General features: G+C 44.7%; 1 protein-coding gene across 2 annotated transcripts; it reads left to right on the top strand.

Moving 5' to 3' along the window:
* Positions 1-1052: 1052 nt before the first annotated feature.
* Positions 1053-14937, top strand: TMEM170A (transmembrane protein 170A). 2 transcript variants are annotated; one of them, XM_043898078.1, is made up of 3 exons: positions 1053-1401; positions 9175-9345; positions 11792-14937. In XM_043898078.1, exons 1-3 carry the CDS (start codon positions 1269-1271, stop codon positions 11920-11922), a joined length of 435 nt encoding a protein of 144 aa, XP_043754013.1. In that variant the 5' UTR covers positions 1053-1268; the 3' UTR covers positions 11923-14937. The 2 variants fall into 2 exon arrangements, with proteins under 2 accessions (XP_043754013.1, XP_043754014.1); XM_043898079.1 differs by having other exon boundaries at positions 1054-1401; positions 9175-9276.
* The last annotated feature ends 1597 nt before the right edge of the window (positions 14938-16534 follow it).

Below are 16534 nucleotides of genomic sequence, written 5' to 3'. Positions count from 1 at the left end.
TGTGTTTTTCCTGGAGTTTGTATTTTCAGTCCTTTTATTGAAATATAGCTGACCAACACTATTGTGTGAGTTTCAGGTGTATTACACGGGGACTTCCCTGTAGCTCAAACAGTAAAGAACCTTCCTGCAATGCAGGAGACCAGGGTTCGATCCCTGGGTTGGGAAGTTCCTCTGGCGAAGGGAATAGTAATCTACTCCAGTATTCTTGCCTGGAGAATCCCATGGACAGAGAAGCCTGGTGGGCTACAGTCCATGGCGTCACAAAGAGTCAGGCACGACTGAGGGACTAACGCACACACTCACAGTGATATGACATTTGTACACATCGTGAAATGGCCACTGTAGTAAGTCATTACAACATTATTGACATATTCTTTACGTTGTACACACTCTTTTTTAATTTGAAGTGTTCTCTCAAAATCTTTTTTCTTCCAAATATTGAAGGTATTGCTGCATCATCTTCCAGCTTTTTTCACTTTTGCTGAACCATCTGATTCTCATTGCCAGATGCATATGTATGTAGGTATTTATCTTTCTACCCACCTACCTACCTCTTTGTGTGTCTACCTGTCTATCTAACCATAATCTATCATCCGTCTATCTACCTCCCTCCCTTCCTCTGTGCTGTAGTATGATTGGTCGCTTCAGTCGCTTTGCTACCCCATGGACTGTATAGCCCGCCACCCCGCCAGGCTCCTCTGTCCAACGGATTCTCCCGGCAAGAATACTGGAGTGAGCTGCCATGCCCTCCGCCAGGGGATCTTCCCGACTCAGGGATCGAACCTGTGTCTCCAGCATTGCAGGCAGATTCTTGACCACTAGCGCCGCCTGGAAAGCCCCTCTCCCTCTCTATATGTAGTTCCACTCCTTTCTTCTAGGTGGCGCTGCAGAAAAGGACAGAGCCGACCGTGCCCCACCGGAGCAGGAGCGACTTCTCCAGTAGGGGGCGTAGCCCGTAGGGGGCCAGGTCTCCGAGAGCCGTACGCAACGTCAAGGGCGGGAACGACGCTCGCCCCGCCTCTGCCGTCGACAGCGCTCTGTGATTGGAGGAGGGAGCCGTCACTTGGCAGGGCCGTTGGGGTAGGAGGAAGAGAGCCGCGGTCGAAGGTGACGCGGAGGCCGCGGAGGTGTGGGGAGTGGAGCGAGCGGTACGCGAGCAGGCGCCGCGGCGGCATCTCGGACGCTCTCTGTCAGCGGCCCCTCGGGCCCTCTCCCTCAGCGGCCGCTCGGGCGCTCTCCCTCAGCCCTCTGCGGTGAATGGCGGCGGGATGGAACGCGAGGGGAGCGGCGGCAGCGGGGCGTCGGCAGGGCTCCTGCAGCAGATCCTCAGCCTGAAGCTGGTGCCGCGGGTGGGCAACGGGACGCTGTGCCCCAACTCCACCTCGCTCTGCTCCTTCCCAGGTACGGCCGCTCTGCGGCCGCGCTCCGGGGCTGATTTCCTTGTGGGAGGGGGTCGGCTCTCAGTCGGCCGAGAGCTGAGGGCGGCAGCTCTTCCGCCTCCCCCCGCCGCTTGGCCTCGGGCCCCTCGGGCGGGCCACCCCGATCCCGTGGTGGGCCCCGTCGGTGAGGGGAACTCGGCCTCCCCCCGAACTCGTCCTGCTCTCTGGAGTTCCCAAACGCCCCGGCTTCAGGCGGGAACTCGGCAGCGCCCTGGTGGCGGCCGCCCCTCCTCGTCTGGGGCACCGGAGGCGGTCATCGCCTCCTTTTGGCTTGGGGGGGCGCTGGGTGACCTCAGCCCCTTTCGTCCGCCCCGGCCTCTGGGCTTTCTTGCCTCGGACGGTGCGTCGTCCCGGCCGGTCTGAGGGCCGTCGGTCAGAACTCAGGCACCCACTGTGCCTAGGATAAGTAGCCCAGCCTCTGCACCAGGAGGCTGTCTGCCGATCGCTGCCACCCACGTCCAGATCCACCCTCTCCGCCAGCCTCTCTTTCTAGGAATCCCTTTCTGGAAACCTGTTGCCGAGTCTCTGACTCCTGTGTTCGAGAACGTCGACACGGCTCCTTTCTGATTCTTATCCCACTTATCTCGGCTGGGCTTGAGAGCAGAGGTTTTCAAATTTAGTAATCGAGATAGAAAGCTATCGGGCTTAGAAAACGAGAGGAGGAAAAATTACTTGGCAAGGCTGAAAATAAAGCTTTGGAGTGGAGAGTAGGGTTGTGTGTTGGCCCTTTTGAAGGCAAGAAGACTGTAGATCAGGGGTGTTTGAAGGGTGAGGTAGGGCCCTCCCGCAAAGCTGACGGATACTTTCACTCAGTAAACTGTGCAAGAACCGGCCTGAGACCTGCAAAGAAAGGAGGGTTGGATTACTGAGTACAGTTAAAACTGGTAAACAAGGCACCTGTGATTTCTCATCCGCTGGGCAGCGACTGCCAGGCGCCATTCAGCAGACACCAGGGACTTGCTATGTATTACCTTTCTAGTATAGAATACGTTTCTAGTATTTTCCCCGACAGGTCTGTGAAGTAGTTAATTAGATTCAAAACCACGTTGAGGCAGACGCGGGTGTTAGCTTGAAATCATGCCTATAGTGATCATCTGGCGAAAGGTATCACAAGATACTAAGATCACATTTGACAATGACAATAGAAATATATGGCATTCTGGAGACCATGTTCAGAAAATGAAACGTTCATGCAGTCTGAAGGCTCTACTGGACCGGATTGGCCTGTTAATTTTCTCACAACTCTTTATTTGGAAAATTTTCAAACCTACGGAAAAATCGAAATGATAGTGTAACAGATATCTATATACCCTTTACTTAGGTTCATTATTAATATTTCTTTTGCTTTCTGTCTATATATATATGCGTGTACATAATATGTTTACTTTCTGCAGAGCCTTTTGAAAGGAAGTTACACAAATAGTGGTGCTTGACAGCTAATGCTTTATAGCATGTATCATTTAAAATGAGGACATTTTCTGCCACAGCCTAGAAAAACACACTGCACTGGAAGGTGTTAACACATTTAACATCGGTAGTATATTATCTAATGTATAGGCCTTATTGAAAGATACTCAGTTTGAATAATGCCATTTATACCTTTTTTTTAAAATTCCAGGATCTAATCAAGGATTACACATTGCATATAGTTGTCTTTTTAGTGTTATTGAATCCAGAATAGTTCCTCCATCTTTGTTTCAGTTTCTCGAGAGTTGACATTTTTTAAAGAGCAGGCTAACTGTTTCATAGACTGTCCTGTAGTCTAAGTTATCTGATTATTTCTTCATGATTAGATTCAGATGAAACATTTTTGTTCAGGATGCTACCTACATAGGTGATGTCCACTTCCCAGAGCACCACGTTAGGAGACATTTAATGTCAGTTTGTCCCTTTATTGATAACACAAAATTTAATCATTTGGTGAAGATGGTGTTTTATCAGATCTCTCCACTGTAAGGTTACCTAATCAATAAGTCATATGTGAGGTGATATTTTGAAACTGAACATTTTGTTCAGTCTCTCTGGCTTTCAGCTGCCTCTTTTAAAAAAAGCTTGAGGTAAGTGGATTTGGGACAATAGTTTTACTATGTTATAGTAGAGAATCTGTAGCTAAGCATATTGTTTTCCTTTTAGGAATGGTTCTGAAATATTAAACTGCAGTCTGTACTTGAGTACTTGGGTACTTCAGTGGATATATAACTTGGGTGTAGTGATCACCATGGCTCATTCATGCAGGACATATTTACTGATCAAGTGCAGACTCTGGGCTGGAGTTACAAACTTGCACAGCCCATGGACACAAGTTGATTGGAATGTGATGTGTAAACACACGGGTAAACATGTAACCGCCCTGTTGTGTCTCTTCTTTAGCTGGAATGATGGATTCAATAGGTACATAAAGTGTAATCCTTTCTGAGGCACCAAAACCTGCTGACCATGAATTTCATTTATTGTCCTGATTCTGGAATTGTTTCTATTTGGGCCCCACAGAAGAGGTTACTTGCATTTTATGCCAACTCAGTATGGCAAAGTCATCGCTCTGAAATACTCTGTGGTTTATCGCTGTCAGGAAGCTTTGAATTGATTTTTTTAAATCTGCATTTGCAGTTTAGACCTTTAGGTTTCTGCCTAACCCTTCTTATTCCAAGTAGTTCAAATTTCTTTGGTGGTCATTTTTAACAAATCTGAATGCTGAGAAAGGCAAATTATTCCCCCCCCGCCCCCTTGAATCAGGAGTAAAATTCACTTTCTAAAGGTATGAATTTCATTATATTAATACTTTCAATATCAAAGTATATCTTCTCTCTCTTTTTTTTGGCCACGCCGCACGGCTTGTGGGAATTTAGTTCTTGGACTCAGGGATCAAACCTGGGCCCTCAGTAGTGAGAGCACAGAGTCCTAACTGCTGGACCACCAAGGAATTCCCCAGAGTGTACCTTCTGACAAACTAAAACCCACTAATGTTTTGGTTGTGCCGTTGCTGGAATCAAGAATAGGTCACACTTAGCTCAGTCATTTCCTCATCCAGTCTGCAGATTTACTCAGTGTCTATCTTGTGTCTGTTGTTTTCTAGGTACCAAGTAAAGGCGTGTTAGTGAACAAAAGAACTTTCATTCTAAAGGGGAAAGAGAAAACAAAATTTAAAAGTATGGAAAGGAGACAGTCCAGCACTTCCAGTGCAGGGGGCTCAGGTTCAGTCCCTGGTCAGGGAACTGAGTTCACGCATGCCTTGCAAAATGGCAAAATAAATAAAAATATGAAACGGAACAGACAGTGTGAGTGTAAGATTGGGCAGAGGGATAGTAAGGGGTACGTCTTGCGTGTCAAGTGGAATGCTTGTTTTACTTAAGGTCATGAGGGAGCCCTCTAAGATGATGCCATCGGAGATGAAATCTGAAAGGGAATGAGGAACTACCACGCAGCTGTCTGGAGACGGGCATTCTGGGCGAGGGGCAGCAGGTGCAGAGGCCCTGGGACGGGAGCTTGCTGCAGGAACATGAAGGAGGCCAGTGCAGTGGGAGGGGCAGTGTGGGCACGGCGGGAGGGGAGTGAGGTCAGATCCCCTGAGGCCGTATTCCAGGGGTTTTGAGCAGAGGAAGGATGATCTGATTCACTTTTTTTTTCTTTTTCATGTATGCAATTTAATGATTTTTTGCAGAGTTTGCAGTCATCATAAAAGCAACTTGAGAATGTTGTCATCACTCCAACAAGAAACCTTGTCCCCATTAGCACTGACTTTCTGGTTTTGTGTGGAGAACAGATGAAAGGCCAGATCAGGGCAGATAAGAGGTAGCCGGGGCTCGGTCCAAGAGACCATTAAGGTTGAGGCAGGCCAGAAGGGCCCACTCAGAAACCAGGGATAAGTGGGCAGTTAGGCAGTGGCCTCGGGAGAGAGGTGGCAGGCTACAGTTGAGAGTCCTGGCGGGCCAGTCCTCCTTGTAAGCAGAGGAAGGATATCTCGAAAAAACTCGGTTTCCCTTTACTCTCGCACTGCCACTGCGCTCACAACACTTCTGGCGCCAGATGTCGTTTTTCTACGCACCAAGCAGTTCTGGACACCAGTTGGTGTCCTACAACTCAGTTCCGTTCTGACACTGTCTGCCTGGAGCTGGCCTCCAGTCCCACGGGGTAAAGGCCCAGTTGCACAAGACTGCCCCCACCCCCCACTTCAGATGCCAGTCAAAGTTCAGGTTCTCACATGTGTTTCTGACCAGCTAAGGTTTCCGTGTCTTCCTTCTTGTTCAATTAAAAATGCTAGAGCAGCTTACAGAATTCAGGAAAACAGTTTACTTACTGTGTTACTGATATGTTCCCGAAGATGTTAAAGGATGGAAATGAACACCACATAAAGAGATAGGCAGGGTGAAGTCTGGAAGGGTCCCCGAGCACACGGAGCTTCTGTTCCTGTGGAGCTGGGGTTGGTCACCCTCCCAGCACATAGATGTCTTCACCAGCCCAGAAGCTCTTTGAACCCCATACTTTTGAATTGTCTATGGAGGCTTCATCACTTAGGCATGACTGATTATTAACTTGCTTCTAGCCCCCTCCTCTCTCCTGAGAATGGAGAGTGGGGCTGAAGGTTCCAAGCTTACAATCATGGCCTGGCCTTTCTGGTGACCAGTGCCCATCAAGGAGCCCACCAAAGAGTTGCCTTATGAGAACAAAAGATACTCCTGGAAATTCCAAGGAATTTAGGAGCTCTTCCTCAGGAACCAGAGTCACAGATTAAGTCTTAGAAAAAAAGATTTTCCTAGCACCATTATCTTCAAGGGTTTTAGGCATCAGGAGTAGAGGCCAGATAGATTTGTATTAGTATTTCACAAGGAAACAGATGGATCCCTTGGCAGTTAGGTGGGAGTGGGTAAGAGAGGGGTCTCACAGTGGGCAGTGTGGACAGACACAGGCCGATGGGCACTTAGCATCTAGGCAGGCCAGCGCGGAGTTGCAGGACTGGGGTGGTCAACTTGGAACCCCGGCTACGCAGGCACCGGCTGTGTTCTCACAGTTGTTTGACCTGTACCAAGGCAGAGCGGGGCAAGCTGAAAGGACGGCTGGGCGCCAGGCCTCACTCTGCCCACTTGTTCTGTGCTCCTCTTTCTGCTGATTGGGGCCAGTTTGGCCTTGAGCTCTTGCTTGGAAGTGAGGGGACTCGACTATGGAGGCTAGAGGGTCAGGGAGCACCGAGTTCCCCCGGACAGGTCTGCTGTGTGACCCTTCTGTTTAACTCAAACGCCAGTCTGCAGAATATGCTTAAAGATACAGACACTCTCTGGGCAGGGATCTTTGTCTTTTTAAAATTTCTGTTCTTGTTCACTGACGTGCCTGACATATGGAATGGGCTCTGTAAGTATTTGCTGAATGAATGAACTCTCAGTACTTGTATTAGCTTGCTGTGGCTACTGAAACAACCCACTACAAATTTAGTGGCTTAAAACAACACAGATCTATTAGTCCTGGAGGTCAGAAGTCCAAATGGGTCAGCAGAGCCATCTTCCTTTTAAAGGCTCTAAGGAGAATTTGTTTTCATGTCTTTTCCAGCTGCTAGAGGTCACCACATCCTTTGGTTTATGGCACCTTCCTCCATCTTTAAATCCAGCAGCATAGCGTCTTCAGATCTCTTTGACTCTGACCCTCTTCCAGGGATCCTTGATTACAGTAGGCCCACCTATAAAATCCAAGATACTAGCCCCCCCCCCCCCCCCATTGCAAGATGCCTAATCTCATCACACCTGCACACTCCCTTTTGTTATGTCAGGTTGCATTTTCATAGGCTCTGGAGTTGAGGATGTGGGCATCTTCTGCCACCAGTGCTTAGTCTGGTTTCCCCTTATAACATTTATTTCAGGTTAATAACCTGACTTGTTCTTCACCATGGGGAAATGATGTGACTTCAGCTGCCAGAGTAGACAAAGCTGAAGCTAATGCACTTTATGTGAAACAGTGAACAAGGAAATACTGTAAAATAGATAGATGTTTGACAGTGTAGAGAGCCAGGGAAATGAAAAGTACTATATGATGGTCAATAAATACCTGTTAAATAGACGGCATATTAAGGTGCAGTATTAAAGGGGTATCACTTAGCTTTTTAAAAGTGTTTTATTGATTGAGGTTTGCTTTAGCTATTAGTGTTCTGTATTACTTCCATCCCTCTGAAAGCGTTTTATAAATTGTACTGTTCATCTAATATGATAAAGCCTTTCTTTCCTACTTAGAGTGACTTAAGTGACGCTATATAAAATATGGAGGCAGTGCGGGAGCGAACGGATGCGACTTAGGGCTGTAGGAAGGTGCACGCTGCTTCTTCCCCTCAGAGACTCAGGGGGGAGCCGACCTGCTGCACCAGATCCTGTTTGCACACATGCCTTTCAGCTTTTAGAGAAGTGGAGATGTGAGCTGCTAGCCCAGCAAGCCTCCTTGCTCCAGGGAAGTGGGAACAGGGGAGTGTTGGTGTCTGCTAGGGCTGCTGGAACCAAGCACCATGGACCGAGTGACTTGACCTACAGAGGTGGAGACAGTGCAAGATGAGGGTGCCGGCCTGGTCAGGCTGAGGGCCTCCTTGGGCCGCCTTCGTGATATGTCCTCACTCGACGGGGAGAGAAATAGGAGAGGCACACAGGGAGAAATCTGCCTTCCTCTTGTAAGTCCACGGTCCTGTCGGATTAGGGCTTCCGCACATGGATTCATCCATGGCAGCTGGGTAGCACACCCGAGTGTCCAGACCCACTTTTACTGAAGTTACCAACTTCCTGGGTCTCCGCAGATGAAGGCTTCCCGCCAGTTCGCCGCCTGCGTGGTTCACCGCAGCCAGTGAGGAGCCGCGCCCTAGCGGGCCCTCGAGTTGCTGTGCTCGTCTCTCAAACCTGGGGGGCGCCGGCGGGAGCCACATGACGGCAAGGCTGTCAGCTGGGCGGCGGCTCCTCTGAACTCCTAGGGGCGGGTTTGTGTCCTCCACCCCCGGGCACTGCCATTCCGCGTCCTCACAGAGCTTGGTGCACAGCGGGGGGCTGTAAGGGCAGCCCGAGTCCCTTAGGTGACTTGGGGAGGAGCTGCTGAGGACTCGGGGATTAAAGGTGGGGGAGCTGCCTGGCGCCGTTTCCTGGGTTGGGGATGAGCTGGCCGTGGATGGTGTCCATGGAGGCCCCAGTGGGAGCGGCCAGCGTGCAGCGGGGCCCGGGCCTGACAGGCACCTGGGGAGGGTGGCACCTCTGGGCAGCGGGGTGCACACCAGCCTCTGCGGCCGCCGCCGAGGACAAAGGTCGGGCCTTGACGCACGGCGCCGTCAGTGCTGCTCACACTTGTCCTTGTGAAAGGGAAGTCAAGTAAGGGAATTTGCAAATCTGGGTGGACTTTTTCTTCCATGTTTGGGAGTAGGGGTAGCTTGTCAGGAATGGCCAGCCTTTTCTGTAAAGGGCCAGGTTATAAATATTTTAGGCTTTGCAGGTCCTGTGGTCTCTGTCACTGTTTCAGCCCTGCTCTTGGAGCTTGAAAGCAGCCACAGGCAAGACTTAAGTGAACGGGCGTGGCTGTGTTCCCCTGAGACCTTCCGCACAGAAACAGGGGGGCCATAGTTTAGTGATCCCTCCAAAACCAGCAGTGTTTGGAGATTCGACTGATGAACCACCACTGCAACGGAGTCCTTTTAAAATTGAAATAACCGAGTATAATGACCGCGCCTTTGTAGTGAGTGCCCTGGGGAAGCTGGTGACGTCCACCCTTCTTTTGCTTTCCCTTGCAGAGATGTGGTATGGTGTGTTCCTGTGGGCACTGGTGACTTCTCTGTTCTTTCACGTCCCCGCCGGATTACTGGCCCTCTTCACCCTCAGACATCACAAATATGGTAGGTTCATGTCTGTAAGCATCCTGTTGATGGGCATCGTGGGACCAATTACTGCTGGAATCTTGACAAGTATGTTAGACGTTTAAAATACAGTCGAAACGTTTCATATGAATAGACAGTTAATTTTAGGAGCCGTTTTAGAAACATGTCTGAGTGGGATAAAGAAGTAAAAGTGCTCTTTGTCCGCAGGTCCTGGTTTTTTAATATATTCTCTTCTCACCTCAGTCCCCTCTTACTTGGCTAACATCTTTGACTTCCTGAGTCAGATTTTGTCTCATGGCTTTAGGGAAGCCACGTTAAGATTTGTGAGATATGTCTTGTGATCTTGACCACTACCAAGAGAATATTTGACTTGAAAGGAGAATACTCTCCTTTCTCTTCAGCTGTCACTTCACTGATTTGTGGCATTGCAATCTGGTTGATGATTACTTCCCTTCATCCAGGTGTAGGTATTTTAAGGAGGGAGGAAATTTTGTTTAGAAAAGTGCCTGTTTTTTTTTTCTCTCTCAGGACTTTCTGAATAAGAGTTTGAGCAACATTCATAATTATACATTATTTTTATCTGTGTGGTGTCTTTTGGGTGGGGGTGCAGCTTTTGTTCATGTCACAGGTAGGAGGATATTTTTAAGCTCATAACAAAATAAAAATAGCATGTATATTTTATATAAATTAAAAATTATAAGAAAGCAAAAATAAAAATCCTCCATTACTGTATTCCTACGTGGTAACCACAGTTTGCATTTCGTTATATGCTTTCAGACTTTTTTCTTGGTATTTGTAATTAATTTTTTCAGTGTGATTTTAAACTTTGAACTTCAAGCAGAAATTCCCCTGTCTCTTTGACTTTAGGGGTTTTTTTGGGGACAAGGTGGCCTAGTTTCTCTGAGTTCTGTAGATGGTGGAACTTTTGTGACAAGGCTGTGGGGAGGCTAATTTTCTCCTGTCTGCATTAAGGAGTTTCCATAACTGGCCTTAAACAATATTTTTAACTATATCACCTACTGCTATCTTTAGAGAGCCTCTGCTCCAGTTTTCTTACTGGATTATTGGCCCCCAGGACCTGTTTTAGATTTCTCATTGGTAAAATAGCAATGCTGTGTGACAACTAAATGAAATAACGTGTGTATATAAAACACACAACAGAATGTCTAACACGTAGTAATTGTGTCCTTTGGCTCTAGTGCGGACAGCCTATTCCCTTCCCATTTTGCTGCTGCTTCTGGTTTGCTTTGAACTATCTTCCCTTCATCATCCAAATCCCACTTTGGGGCCCAGTCCAAGTTCTTTAAGCTTCTTCTGACCCAACCCGCTTTTTTCTGGAGATAAATCACAAAGAGGCCCGATGGAACACATGCCTCTCAGATGGTAGTGTGAATAGCACAGTGTGTATGTATTGCCACTTGCACTGTTCTTTCTCCTTCAAATAGGTTAATATACCATCACATCCCATTGGTACAAGGTGTTGGCACTTGATCGAAACAGTATGTGTCGTCCTACATTATTCAGAATCTGTTTCGTGCTTGTGCTTTCTGTCTTATGTCCCCAGCTGTATTCTCTGACCAAGGAGAATTTTTGTTTGGAGCATTTTGGGGTGGGGTCAGGAGATTATCTGGGAACTTTGGATCTATCTGTTCTTTTCAAATGAATGAATTCTTGACTTTTCTTAGTACAATGCTGAGTCCCTGTGAGCAATTCGGGGTACCTGAGTAGAAACAGATGTCTGTCTATTCTGTTTATTCAATTTGTAGGAAGTTATAGTGGCCAACAGAATGAAATGGGAAATAGAAAGGAACCCCGGGGTATCCCTCACCTCAAGCCCTTTGAATGAATAGCAACTTGATGGGCTTAGGGTCCCGCTCTCCTTCCTCCTCCCTCCTTTTATTTTTCTGCTGTGCCACACAGCTTGTGGTATCTTAGTTCCCAAACCAGGGATTCAACCCCGGGCCACAGCAGTGGACCATCTGGGCATTCAGGGTGTTCGCTCCGTCCATTTCTTGAAGGGAACTCTGAGTATAGTACAAGAGGGAGTGGGATTTCCCTGTGACTGCTCCTGAAATATTTCTTGCTCAGCCTCACGCAGAGGATTTTCTATCATTTATTGCCAAGAATTTGTTAGGTGTCTGTTACATGCCTGGGGAATAAGAGATGTTTTGAGTTTATAATTGGGTTATGTGAATATTGCAGTCTTTGTGATTTTGGTTATGACTTCCAGGTGATTTTATTCAATAAATCTAGGAGACTTAGTTTGAAAGAGTCCCTTTTCTAAAAGCATTTGTTGGTGACTTGCAAACCATATAAGGAATACTTAAAACCAAGAGTAGTCAGCGAAAAGAATAGGGAAAACAAAAACATTTCTGTAATGTTTAAATTTTAATGTAAAAAATATAGATCATTCTACTTAGTTTTATTTTTTAATGTCTTTTTATGTTTTGTCTACTTAGAGTTTTAAGTGCTATATTTTTCTGATTATATTAACCCCCCTCTCATTTTTTACCACACTTGAATTTTTGAACAGGTGCAGCAATTGCGGGAGTGTACCGAGCAGCAGGAAAGGAAATGATCCCGTTTGAAGCGCTTACCTTGGGTGCTGGACAGACGTTTTGTGTCGTGGTGGTCTCCTTTTTACGGATTTTAGCTACTCTATAGCGCACGCCCTTGTGCTGTGATGGTGAATTGGTCTTACAGAACCCTCGGAAAGAATACATTATGGGATGTAGCGTTTTCTTAGTGCTTCAAACGGTATGAAGAACAACACTTCAGTCCTTTCTTCAGTTTGAAGTTCCAGGAATTAAAGATCTTTTTGGACTCATTGTTCTCAACTAAAAAAAAAAAAAAAATCAAGTTTCTTTTCTTTCTGCTTTTTACATATTCAATTCAGGCAGTTTTACAGGTGCATCTTTACCCAAGCCCAGTCAGCAGTGCTTCTGTTGGCATCCTTCACATTGAAATTTACAATGTCCTGTGAGAAAAATGCAGCCTTGCCTGTTTCAGAGAAACTGTAGAACATATTGGTTTACTTCTGAGCACAGTATACTGTACTGAAATCTTATTTGATCTAATCTTGATTAAAATTTGGCAAACTCTTGCCACATCTTCATGACAGTAAGTGCCAAATAGGTTTTGGTTGAGTATAACGTTGAGAACAAATTTGGAGAAATAAAACACACCAAAAACCTATAACTCAAGTAGTGGCTTCAGTTCCACTATTTAAAGAAATAAAAGCTAACTCCTGAATGATGTGACATTTTATGGAGAACTATTTTCACCTCTGATTATTTTATATATTTTAAGATGTGTGAATTTCCTGTTTTGTACATTTTCTCAAAATAATCTAGGTAATTGAGAATTTTTTCCACAGAACTCCTGTACCACCTTTTCCTATCACTGTATTCTGTTGATTTTATTTAGTTTAATTGGAAACACGCCCTACTAGATAGTTCCAATGGAAAATTCTCAGCCATATTGATCAGGATACTCATTGGACATTGAGACACACACACAGAAAGATACTTTAAACATTCTATTACCATTTTTAGTGACTTTGGTTTACTTGTGGCTCTTAAAAAATTGTAAAAGTGCAGCTTTAACTGGAATTAGGTAGGGGTTATTGATTTCCTAGTCTTAATGTGGTTACCTAGTGGTGGGTCTTCAGCCCATTTTACAGTGTTGGGTATGACTCCCAGAAAGTGCCTAAAGTTTAATTTTCAGATATACCTTCCACTGTGCCCTTTATATTTCCTTTCAAGAGAATTTATATCCTTATATCAGAGTTTTTTTTTTAACCCAATTTTAGTTCTTTTAATTTTTCTTCTAATGCCTAGCTTTTTTTTTTCATCTAAAGGCCTAAAAACTGTGACCTTCAAAAGAAAAAGGATTGCAAAAATTAAGTATCTGACTTTATCCTTAACCACATAAACTGGTTTGTATGAAATACAGTTGTTGTTATCTGTTTTCAAAATAGTTTCTGGTACTTAAATCTGACATTTTAAAAGGGAAGTTTTCATTATGAGTGTGAAGCTACCTGCCCATGAGGTCAGGTGCAGTGCTGTTTGATTTAAAGCAATATGCACTCACTTTGGCTTCCGATTAAAAATAGCCAGGAGAATCAATTTACCAGGGATAGTCACAGAGAAAAATTACAAAGGATCCCAAAAAGTAAGTGAACATTTTCTTTTAAATAACAGACCATTAGACTACTTGTCAAAATTACGGTGATAGATACACTCTAACTAGGGGAAAAATTGTAGGAGTTGTATACAGGCAAATATCCTTACAAATTCCCCAACAAGATTACTCTCCAATGCGCAAATCTTTATTTCAAGCAAATTTTTATGTCTTTAGCTCAAGACTCCATTTTTCAGTTCAATAGTTGGATTTTGAAAAGTAGCCCTTCAGTTTAAGAAATTTTCCTTCGTCTCTACTGAAAGATGTCTCAGCATTCTCACCAAAAACATTCCTTTGGATGGAGTTTCACAAATCGAGCGTGGGCTAGTGGTCTGCAGGCCTCTCTCCCCAAATACTAATCTTTCAACATATTGATCCATGACTTAAACGTTTGGTTACTTCACTTCTAGAGCCAAAACAAAAGAACTAATGCATTTTGAAAGTTGTCTTTGTTTTCATCTGTTTCTTGTTTGATTATCCGCTGTTTTTAAGAACTTAAAAATATAAAATGGATCTTCAGGTTATTGAATGTTTCATTCATCCCAGTATGTGAACAATTCTGTGAATAAATGAATATAGACTTTATATAACTTGAGCTTTGTGGCTTGAAATGTTTTTAGGAAGAAACTATTTGAATTATAAGGAATGTTTATTGCCCCTAAGGGTTTCTTTTTCAATTTCTCATTTCAAATGCACAGTTATTTGGGGGTGGTTGCTCAGATGAAAAAGTACTGGCATTTGTGTTGAACATTTTGTTTTTTCACATAAAGCTTCTGGGACGTTTTGCCAACTCCTGACTTGTCTGGAGACATGTGAAACCATCCCTGCTCCAGCTATGCATCCACTTTTCTTTTAGTGGGAAGGAGAAACCCCCAACCATGAAAAGCTGATTTCTGAATTCTTTGAGATAAAGGTTTTAGGAGAAAAACATTTCATGTAAACTTAAATCCAATACAAAAGAGTAATGACTATTCCAAGACAAAGGTGTCTCATTGTACTATTTACTAATTCAGAACATTACCTAGGGAGATAAAGTTTATGCAAATAGTTATCTTTAAGCCCTTATGTTTCCCAAGTCTTTAAATTGTATGTTAGCTTTTGATTCCAAAAGCTGCTCTGGTTTGAGTGAAGTTCTTAATACAACTGCAGTGCACACCAGCCTTCCCTGGGAGATCATTTCCTGAAGTTGAAGTCCTGGTGCTGTCCACACGCAGAAGGTTCTATGTACTTGCGTTTCTGTTTTGTGCGTTGTTACCCTGCTTGTGGTAAAGTCAGCTTAACTTTTTATATTAGATTATTTCACTAAATGCTGCAGTCAAACTGATTAAATCTTTGTACCACAGAAAGTTATTTAAATTTTATTTTTCTACTGAAATTTCTAATTCTGGTATAAATGTTTATCAAGAAAGATTACCCTCAACTCTGTGAACTTGAACTGTTCTTTCTTTTTCAGTGGCCAATGAATTTAAGCTTTTGTAATAAAGATTTCCACCTTAAGTGTGCTGTTTTTCTTTTTAAGCTTAGTACTTAACATATCTATTTTTAACTGTATTTCCTTTCTGTTCAACTTACTAGTTTATGGTAAAATTCCTGTCCAAAGATCTGATTAAACACTACTCACATGTGGGCTTGAGCCTTATTAACTTCACTTTCTGTGCTATGTTACCATCAAAAGCTTTTGTACAGTTTCACACTGCGATGGCTAAAAGCTGATAACCCTTTGTGATAAAAATGTATCATTTCAATGGTCCACATGAAGAGGGTCTCCAAGGTTGGTTCAGTATTCTGTGACATAAGATGTTTTCTGCCTGGCCATTTTCAGCACATTGGATTGTCCCATTTGGGTAGCTTAGCCCATGGTCCCAAGGGAACTACTGGAGTTCCAGGCATTGCAGTTGGACATACAGTGTAGCAGGAGACTAGCCATCCATTCTCTATTTTTTTTTTTTAATTTAGGTATAACATACAGTAAAGTGCATAAGTCTTAAATGTATAGCTTAATGATTTTTTATGTATTTATACACTTACGTGAAATGGTAGTACTTCGGTCAAGATATAGAGTAACACCCCAGAAGGATGCAGAACTCTGCAAGAAACCTCCAATATCTTATGTATCCCAACAGAGGATCTCTTCTGTTATCAAAAAGATGATAACCCACGATTGGACAGTGGGACGAGACTATGGGGAGAGGCTAAAGATGCTGAATTTGGCGGGAAAGGAAGGACCCCATAAATTATTGCCAAGACAACCTTGCAAAGAAGCCAGTTCTGACTCTGGGTTGGAAACTGCTTCTTGACTCGCTCTTTGTTGCTTTTGTCATTCGGTTCAGTCGCTCAGTCGTGTCCGACTCTGTGACCCCGTGGACTGCAGCATGCCAGGCCTCCCTGTCCATCACTAACTCCCAGAGTTTACTCAAACTCAGGTCCATTGAGTCAGTGATGCCATCCAGCCATCTCATCCTCTGTCGTCCCCTTCTCCCGCCTTCAATCTTTCCCAGCATCAGGGTCTTTTCCAATGAGTCAGTTCTTCACATCAGGTGGCCAAAGTATTGGAGTTTCAACTTCAGCATCAGTCTTTCCAATGAATATTCAGGGCTGATTTCCTTTAGGATGGACTGGTTGGATCTTGCAGTCCTAGGAACTCTCAAGAGTCTTCTACATTTCTTTATAGCTTTCTTTTGTTATTATAATCATACTTAATAGCCGCCTCTGAGGACCCTGTCCCCCGGCCTGACTATAAGCTCAAGTGCTTTTGTTCTGCTAATGGAGAGAGAACCTGACCCTGCCCACCTGTGAACAGAAGAGATCAACTCACCCCTTCCCAAGTCTGGCCCTTCTCTCGGAGGTGTTTTGCAAGACTGAGGACCCTTTCACTTTAGTTCCCCACTGCCTCTCCTTTATTCTGCCTCTTGACTTTAGTTCCTCATTGCTTATTTCTCTCTGACTCAACAGAACTTTGCATTCAGAGCCCCACAAGGTGGTTCCTCTGAGGCACTAGTCTGCCATCTTAGCCAGCTTTCCAAATGAAGTCATTTTCCTTGCCTCAACACTTCGTCTCTCGGATTCACTGGCCTGTCCTGCGGTGAGCAGAGCT

Source organism: Cervus elaphus, chromosome 4 (genome assembly GCF_910594005.1).
Source record: "Cervus elaphus chromosome 4, mCerEla1.1, whole genome shotgun sequence".
Classification (NCBI taxonomy): Eukaryota; Metazoa; Chordata; class Mammalia; order Artiodactyla; family Cervidae; genus Cervus; species Cervus elaphus.
Note: the sequence above shows the minus strand (reverse complement) of the source record. Positions and strands in the feature narration are given on the sequence as shown.

What these genes read in the sequence shown, in the direction of transcription:
- TMEM170A (XM_043898078.1), top strand. Translation starts at nt 1,269, where the DNA reads ATGGAACGCGAGGGGAGCGGCGGCAGCGGGGCGTCGGCAGGGCTCCTG. An exon ending in CTCGCTCTGCTCCTTCCCAG is followed by an intron (nt 1,402 to 9,174) that starts GTACGGCCGCTC and finishes TTTCCCTTGCAG; the next exon opens with AGATGTGGTATGGTGTGTTC. An exon ending in TACTGCTGGAATCTTGACAA is followed by an intron (nt 9,346 to 11,791) that starts GTATGTTAGACG and finishes ATTTTTGAACAG; the next exon opens with GTGCAGCAATTGCGGGAGTG.